The sequence below is a fragment of the Bison bison genome, unplaced genomic scaffold (assembly GCF_000754665.1).
Source record: "Bison bison bison isolate TAMUID 2011002044 unplaced genomic scaffold, Bison_UMD1.0 scf7180017864193, whole genome shotgun sequence".
Taxonomy (NCBI): Eukaryota; Metazoa; Chordata; class Mammalia; order Artiodactyla; family Bovidae; genus Bison; species Bison bison.
This window is the reverse complement of record NW_011494765.1, coordinates 2,390,839-2,399,803: the sequence shown is the minus strand read 5'-3', so window position 1 is coordinate 2,399,803 and position 8,965 is coordinate 2,390,839. Positions and strand designations below refer to the sequence as shown.

The window sequence follows — 8,965 nt, the reverse complement described above, 5'->3', positions numbered from 1 at the left end:
TTTGAGCATTCTTTGGCATTGCCTTTCTTTGGGATTGAAATGAAAACTGCCCTTTTCCAGTCCTGTGGCCACTGCTGAGTTTTCCAAATTTGCTGGCATATTGAGTGCAGCACTTTCACAGCATCATCTTTCAGGATTTGGAATAGCTCAACTGGAATTCCATCACCTCCACTAGCTTTGTTCGTAGTGATGCTTTCTAAGGCCCACTTGACTTCACATTCCAGGATGTCTGGCTCTAGGTCAGTGATCACACCATCGTGATTATCTGGGTTGTAAAGATCTTTTTTGTACAGTTCTTCTGTGTATTCTTGCCATCTCTTCTTAATATCTTCTGCTTCTGTTAGGTCCATACCATTTCTGTCCTTTATCGAGCCCATCTTTGCATGAAATGTTACTTTGGTATCTCTGATTTTCTTGAAGAGATCTCTAGTCTTTCCCATTCTGTTGTTTTCCTCTATTTCTTTGCATTGATCGCTGAAGAAGGCTTTCTTATCTCTTCTTGCTGTTCTTTGGAACTCTGCATTCAGATGTTTATATCTTTCCTTTTCTCCTTTGCTTTTCGCTTCTCTTCTTTTCACAGCTATTTGTAAGGCCTCCCCAGACAGCCATTTTGCTTTTTTGCATTTCTTTTCTATGGGAATGGTCTTGATCCCTGTCTCCTGTACAATACAAAGTACCAAATCAAGATGAATTTCCAAGTGAGAATCACTTGATTCTTGAAATTATTTCCTTTTGCTTCCATTTAATTACAAAAACTACGTTGGTCCTTTTCTGTCCTTTTTTTTTTCCCCATGATCTTTCATCTCTCTTTCCAGGGACTCTTTTTTTTTTTTTCCACTCTCTTTGCTAATATGCTCAGAAATCCCAGCCATTTTCATAGCTTTAATATTTATCTTTATACAGATTATATCAGTGTATTTATTATGTGTGCGTATAGTATATGAATACATATATGTGCATATGAAATAATATATATGCATATAGAATAGTATATCAAAATAGTATGACAGACTGCTCAAACCTGTCTTCTGAGATACAGCCCTGAATTTTCAAATTCTGGTTGATGGGCAGTTCTCTTTGTATAGCCCATTATCTTAAATAAAATATACCTAAAACCTGAAAGTTATGTACTATCCCCAAAGTATCTCCTCCTTTACATCTCTTTTTCTCTGAGTAGATCTCAACTCTTGTTTCGAGTCATCCTTTCCTGAAATCTTAGTCATTTTTGACTCCTCCTTCTCCTGTAATTAAAATGCAGAGGTCCATTAATTTGACCTTTTCAAGCTTTCTCATGTCTTTTCTCTCATTCAGATTTCCACTATAACATTCAGTTATTTATTCGTTAAATAAGTATTTGTTCAAATTCTATATATGCTAGCATTTCTGCCCCCCAGCAAGTAGGAGTTATGTGGTTTCCATAATTTAACATAGAAATGATAGGTCCCATTAAATACTTGTGAAATAACTCGCTAAATGAAAATATTGGGTTGAACCATAAGAAATTATTGTTTTTCTAGGGTCAAAATGGTCAAATGTCAGCAATTTTGTATACTCAACAAAAATATTTCTGATATGAAGGAGAAAAATACATATCAAGTTACTCTTAAATAGTAACTTAATGACAAGTTCAAGTATGTTAACAGTAATATTAACACGTGTACAGTAATATTAATGTGTATAATTAATGTTAACAGTAATATTAACATGTAAAATTTTGTTTCTTCAAACTATGTAACTTGACTTTTCTCTTATTTGTTTACCAGGAAACACGGAATTATCCAGAATCATATCCACAGCTGCCAAGGGATGAAACAGTGGAGAACCCTCATCTCCAGAAGCACATTTTGGAATTAGCATCCATTCTGGATGTGCGAAACGTGTTCCTTGAGAATACCATAGACGACTATTAAAGCAAAAATCCTCTTGTTGAAACACGTTTTCATTTGCCACAGATTTTAAATGGTGCAGTTTTCTAATGTGATGACAGATACATAGTGGTGTTATTTAGTTTTTATTTTTCAATTTAGGACCACCATTTTAAAAACAAACTGAAAAAATCGTTCAAACTTTTAGGGTAACTTTTAAAATACAATCTTTCAGGTGTTTTATTAAAACCTCGATTAATCTTGGAATTTTTATTTTTTGGTTTTGAGGTATGGGTACTTACCTCTAACATCTAATTCTGCACTCAAATAGTTACTGTTCTCACCCTGAGAAGAGTAAATCATTTATTTTTGTATAATGAGGAAAATCCAACTCTTATACTTGGACCTTATATGTGTGGATTTGGAAAATACATAATTGTTCACAGAAGTGAAACTAGCCAGCATGGACTACTCAAAATCAAGATCATAGCCCTTCCATAATATTTCTTTTCATTCCAAGTTAGTATCAATAGATAGAAAAATGTGTGATTCTTTGAAGCATAATCAAGTTATAGTTCTTGAAAGTATTTAATTCGTTTAAATGCTGTCAAAATTTCAGAAACTGTAAAGCATTGATTTGTGTCTGAAAAGCTAAATCTTTAATTGGGGTCTTTAGATGATAAATATCATTTGGAATGTGTGAGTCCTGTGCTGTCATGATATATATTTGCATATTTTGTTTTCTTTGTAGTTTTTGAATGCTGGAAGTGAAAAGGAAGTGAAAAAGAGCAGCTTTTAAATTTTTCCGTCAAAAAAATCAGATTGTTGGTTTCATGATCCAGTGTTTCCATAGGAATTCCATTTAAACTCTTATTAATGAGATCAAGTTTGAAGGCTATATAGATTGAAGTTTGTGGCATACACTGCAGAGTTGGTCATCTTTTTGCCTGGTTCAGATTGATGAAACTTCAAAGTAAGTCAGAGATGTTATTAATATTAGTTGAGGGTAACTGAATTTATTATTTAACCTAAAATGGAAGTTGCTTTTGCATTGACAATTTGGAAGTGAAGTTTTTAGAAACTCCATATATTCACTATTTTCTACTTCATGCACAAGTTTTTTTTTATTATTTTATATAGGACTCGGTGTATAATATTTATAAAGATTTTTTAGTTGTTTTCTTCCTTTTTATCCCCTTCATAAAATTCACAGGCACTAGCTATGATTTCTTACCCCTCTTCTGACTCCACAGCTTTCAGATTGAGAAATCTATGAATCAGAAGCCCTTCTACCTAATTTTCCACACAGGCTCACAGTCTACCTCTGGCAGTCCCAGGGGAAATGAGGTGTGTGCTGTTGGTGCCTCTTTACTATGTTCCTAGGGAAATTTTACTGTAATATTTTAAACTTGATTTTTATTTCTGACATAGAGAATTATTTGGATCTAAGTTATGCATATACCTGTTCCACTTTGTTGATTTTTCATCTGAAGTCTTAAAGCTATTGTTCTGGGGTTGGGGGACTTTGTGGGTTTTTTAATTAACTTTTTAAAAGTCAATTTTGTTTGTTATTTTAAACATTATTTCAGAAGTCTTTGGAAAAGCCCCAAAGAGAGATTTTCTTTGCAAGTGGGTTTTCATTGTCAGATAAGGACTACTTTCCTGTTTTTTCCCCCAGTATGTTACTAAACTTCATCATTTTCTTTTCATAACTGTTCACCTGGACTACAGCAATAGATTATCCTTAGTTATCTGACCTCTTGTTTCAATTCCCCTGAAGTTCTGTGCCAGTAATGTTCCTAACAACACATATTGTCCTGTTCTCTGATGCTTAAAATAATATTTATCACCCTGAGCTTTATCCTCACCTGATTAACATAAAGAACAGTGGTTTGAGAACTGGGAGATCTGAGTTCTAATCCTGGCTTTCCTGCTAACTAGCTGCTTGTCCTTTGACAAATGTCTTCATGTCTGCTTTTTAGCACTCTGGCCTGTTAAATGAAGGCCTTGGCCCAAGATTCAATCCAGTTCTCTGGTTCTGTAATTTGAATTCTTGGTTCTGAAAGACCGATTTTCCCACCCCTGCCACTTGGAAAATTGGTTTCCCTTATTATGATGTACACAGTATTTCCTTTCCTAGATCATTTTTACCTAGTTTTTGTTCAAGAAAATATTTGAGTCCCACTTATTGGTTGTAGAAAGTAGTTCAGAGACTTTCCGGAAAGAAATTAGAGGTTATGTTAGTAGAAACACGTTTGTCTAAGAACAAGGGATCTTAGAAATCACAGCCAGTGTTTAGATGATGACATTCCTCCTTAAGCTAATAGTAGTGTAATTCCTTACCAGTGGTGAAAAATTTTAAGTGAACTGATCTTGAGAGGAAAGCTATACAAGAAAATTCTAAACTATTGTTTCATTCACGTGTATTGAGCAACAGCTGTTCTCCAGATTTGGTCCTAGGCATTAGTCAAACAGACAAAGTAGACTTAACCATCCTCGTCTTCATGGAGCTTATATTCTAGTAGAAGAAATCAGGCAATAAATATAATACATAATTTATGTCAGAAAGTTTTAAACAGTATGAAGAAAATTTAAGAGTGTGCTAAGGAAAATGTTTCCTTTGTTTTTAGAGAGAGAATAAAATTTCAAAGACCGATCAAGGTAGGCCTTCTTGGAAAGGTTACATTTGTGCAAACATGTCATATTCCTTTGTCTTTTCTTTCTTTTTTTTTTTTTTTACTTTTTATCTTTAAAATTTGAAACATGCACAGTGTTTAATGAGTGCTCTTGGACCCATTACCCAGCCTCTACATTTTTTTTTTTTTTAATATATATTTATTTATTTGGTTGCACTGAGTCTTAGTTGAGGCATGTGGGATCTAGTTCCCTGACCAGGGATCGAACCTGGGCCCCCTGCATTGGGAGCCCAGAGTTTTAGCTACTGGACTACCAGGGAAGTCCCCCAGCCTCTACATTTTAAGGCCTTACTTTAATAAAGGAAGAGGAAATGAAAAAGGACAATCACTTAATGGTAAGGTCAAGATGGCAGTGGCAGAGAAGAATCTCATTTTTTTCAATGTCCTGCCCCCCCTTTATGAATATTAAAATGGCAAATCCTTTATTTATTTTTAGAATTCATAGAAATTTAAATTTTGGAATGAAAAACAAAGCAAAGCAATGGGAAAGAACACTTTTTTTGCTTTCAAATCACACAAACTCCCCTCCTGGAGATTCTGATACAGACTCTCACCTCACTTAAGAATCACTATAAACAAAATAGTGTAAAAGTGCAAGAAGTAAGTTATGTACAAATAAAGTGAAAATTAAATACAAAACAAAATTAAGCACAATGAAATTGTTTTCTTTATCTATATGTTTCTGAAGTTGGTAAAGCAACTGTCTTCTTTGTTTTACAGAAGAGAAAACTCAGACCCTCAAAAGTTGTCAGTTTTTTCCATAAAGATTGAGCCAGAACTAAAACTCAGATCTCCTATTCTCAGCCCAGTCTTTCCCGGTAGCTCAGGTTACTTTCTATGACAAACAAGAAAGAAATAATTAGAGATTTAGATTTTGGCACAAAAGTTATGGTATTTGTTTAATATACCAAATATTGAAACCAGTAAATCAGTCCAGCCCTAGCAAAATTTTATTTATTAATTATTTTTTAAAAATCCACAAGTCAGACATTTTATATTTGATTTTAGCCAGGATATATTCGTTGTGTATGTATATATGTGTGTTTTCTTCCTAGGAAGTGGTGCTCTCAAAAACCTCTCAAAGCACATAGAATTTATTGTTCTCTTTATATTTTTACCAAGTTGAAATGTTTTGAGATTATAAAAGGAAAGTGCAATCTAGTCATGACTGAAATTTTCCTAGTAAAGGATCTGAGTTTTATTTTTTTCTCACTGTGGCTACTATGCTTTGTTTTCTTCTTGCAGTAGAATTCCCTGTAAGACATTAGGTGGTTATTGAACTGAATTTCTTTGAGGTAAAGGGAAAAGCAACAAATCTGATTTATATATCAATTAGGGGAGCTTTTGTTGGTATTCTTTTCCCAGTTTAATCTCTGACCTGTGTGAGTTAGTAACTTTCTGTGTCTTAGAAGGGTTTTGGACTCTGTTGAAAAATCTTGTACTTAGTTATCCACAGAGACTTGTCATCAGTCTGATAGAGAACATTGTAGACAGGAAATATAGTAAGGTACCAAGGTCCGCAAACTTGGCTACTGCCTGTGATTCAGAACCACCTCCCCACCCTAAGTGAGTAAACAGATTTGATATGAATATGAATGTTATGAATCTCCTGGTGATATTTTGGGTGTTTATGTTCCTGTATGTGTGTTTGGAGAGTATTAAGGATATTTACATTGAGGGCTCTTTTGTTGTCCTTATTTATTTTAAATCCTTATTTTATTTGCAATGGCATGTATATATTTTGGTGATGCTGAATGCAATCTCTGTGTATACTTTTTGTATATATGTACATAGCTGTAAATATATGGTATGCAGTGATACAGTATGTGTATATTATATACCCATACCCATTGTGGGCTGAATTTATTTAAGTTCTGTGAGGACATCATAGTGGCATTGTTCATGCTGCTGTATTAGGTTGTGGCTGTATCTCAATCATGAGCCTCTATTTTGAGGGGCTTGTGTTTGGGTAAAATGGGCTATTTTGGAGTTGAAATTAGGATATGAAGATCTTAACAGAAAGCTGGATATTCTTAGCTTTAAAAATCATCTGCCAGTTTTCATTTAAACTGATGATAAATTGTGATATAAACCTGAAAAACCTAAGTATGTGAAACTGAGACACCAGCAGGTTCTTAAGCTATATTAGTCCTTTATTTTCTTGACTGTAGTTGGGTATTATTACTTAGTAACACATGTATTTATATTGAGAATCAAGGGGCAATGGAAAATACTACTTTGATCACATTTCAAAATAGATAGGAAATAGGGAAATGTTCCTAATTGCCATTTTAATACCTGCTACCACAGTTTAATTTTGGAAGAATTTTTTTTTTTCACTAGTGTGTCTCATTTTATATGTCTCTATGAGGCAAAAAAGGGGGCATTAGGTAGAAGGCTTTACTTAGGTGGGGTCGAATTTAATGAGGAACAGGAGGTTGATAAACCTGTATATTTGCAGCAGCTGTGATTAAGTTCTGTCTTGGCATTTCTAGCTATAGATTTTTCTTAATTGGAATTGCATATCAAAGATGAGTCCACTCATCTGCGAAAATGCTTCCAGTGAATAAAATGCCTCCAGATGTATTTCTTTGTCTCTGTGAGACCACTGTGTTCTGCAAATTGATATATTCACGCGTGAAGCAGGATTCTTAACAGTAGGTATGTGGCTTGCTATATATAAAAGCAGGGCCTTCAAACCTCTCCCAAGAATGACAGGTACGGGAGGATAAGAGGGTAGTTTGTATGTGCAGTGCCAATATGTGAACCTATGGAAAATCACGGAGATCAGTGCTCGGCTCCTCCTGTCTTCACTGGGCATGTTCATTTGCATGGAAGAGTGTAGGAGATGTTTTAATATACACTTGAATATATTCACCACAAAAATTAAGTGGGTTTTTTTTTTTGCATGATAAAGTATAACTGCAAAAAACTGTTTACCCTATTGTTCTTCAGAAGATTAAATCCATCTGATCCAACTTGAAATTATCTTAAAAAGTCAGAAATCAATTCTGCCATCCCCCAATATGTTATGTTTGCCTCTTCACTGTAGTTTTAATATAACAGCCAAGTAGTCATAACACTTCTCAATTAAAATATTACATTTCAAATAGTTATAATAACTTTTTTCGTAAGCACATAAAATTTGGCAGTGTACTATTTCTGAGAAAATCAGTGAAAACATTCATAGTGTCTGATGTTTTAGTAACCAAGTTATTTATTGCAACTGGAGAGTAGCAGAGCAGATGTTATGCTATTTAAAATTCATGGAACTGACTCACCCTTAACGTGGACATTGATTTGAGAAGAGCAGCAGCAACAGAAAGTGTAGTAGATGAGGTTGACATTATGACTGTGACCTCTGGCTCTCTAACAGTTGTCAAGCCAGTTACTTTGCAGTTAAATAAAAAATTGCTTAGAAAACCACGCCCTCTCCCCCTGTTCTCCTGCTGTCTTAGACATCGATACTTTATACCTGTTCATGTTGTACCTCCAATCTGTCACTGGATACCGTGACCACTTTACCTTAAAAAAAGTTTTTTTTTTTTTTTAAGGCAATTCATCTTACTCAAACTAGAATTTCAAAACATAGTATTATACTGTGTTCCAGCTTCACTGAATTTTTGAACACAGAGATTTCTTAAACATGCCTTGTGTTTAAGGAAGAATAACTGGTATGTGAATGGAAACAATCACCTTTTGAAGGGAAGAATGTCAGAATGATGCTGGAGGGACATGCCCTTAAATGAGTATAAAGACAAATGTAATAAGTGGAACTAGTTTGTTGATGCCATAGAAATATTTCCTTTGGAATTCTGTAGATATGAATTGTTTTCTTAAGCTAAAATTGGTATTTTTCCCTTTATTGGTTTGGTGTACTATTGACTTTTGAGAAAAATTCCATTTAGTATAACATTGTTCCTTAATAACTGAAGCACCATTTCTTAATTTAAAAATATTTTTGTTAATTTGTGTTTTTTAAAGTTATTTTTTAAATTAATTATCAAACTATTCTAAGCAGTATGATTTTTTAAAAAAACATATTTGAACAAGACTTCAGAGATTTTTAGTACTTTGAGATATAGTAATTCTGCACTCCAGATTCACTTAATCATCAAGCTGGAATTTGGTCATAGAACAGACTATAAATTGGGAATATTTTCCTATTTTGGTGGTTAATTCCTGTCTATATCGTAAGACAATCATCTTTTTAGATGTAGTATTGTTTATTGAGATGTTGGTAATTTCAGGGTTCAGATTTTATTTTACTTTTCTGATAGGCTTATGAAATAAAAGTTAATAGCCTGAGGGTTTATGTCACTTTTCAGAATGAGATGGTAAATTATAGCTAGCCTTCCTTTAGGCATGCAGTAAACATTTGAAATTTTGTGTTATATCACTAAT

At 33.8% G+C, this 8,965-nt stretch overlaps 1 protein-coding gene across 2 annotated transcripts in view; it reads left to right on the top strand.

Annotated features, from left to right (window-relative positions):
- The window catches only part of SCAI (suppressor of cancer cell invasion), a 119,874-nt gene extending 115,140 nt beyond the window's left edge, over nt 1-4,734 (top strand). For both annotated transcript variants that reach the window (XM_010844053.1, XM_010844054.1), the window contains one exon: nt 1,764-4,734. In XM_010844053.1, the coding sequence (XP_010842355.1) occupies nt 1,764-1,910 (147 nt within the window). In that variant the 3' untranslated portion in view covers nt 1,911-4,734. The remainder of the gene's footprint in view (nt 1-1,763) is intronic.
- The last annotated feature ends 4,231 nt before the right edge of the window (nt 4,735-8,965 follow it).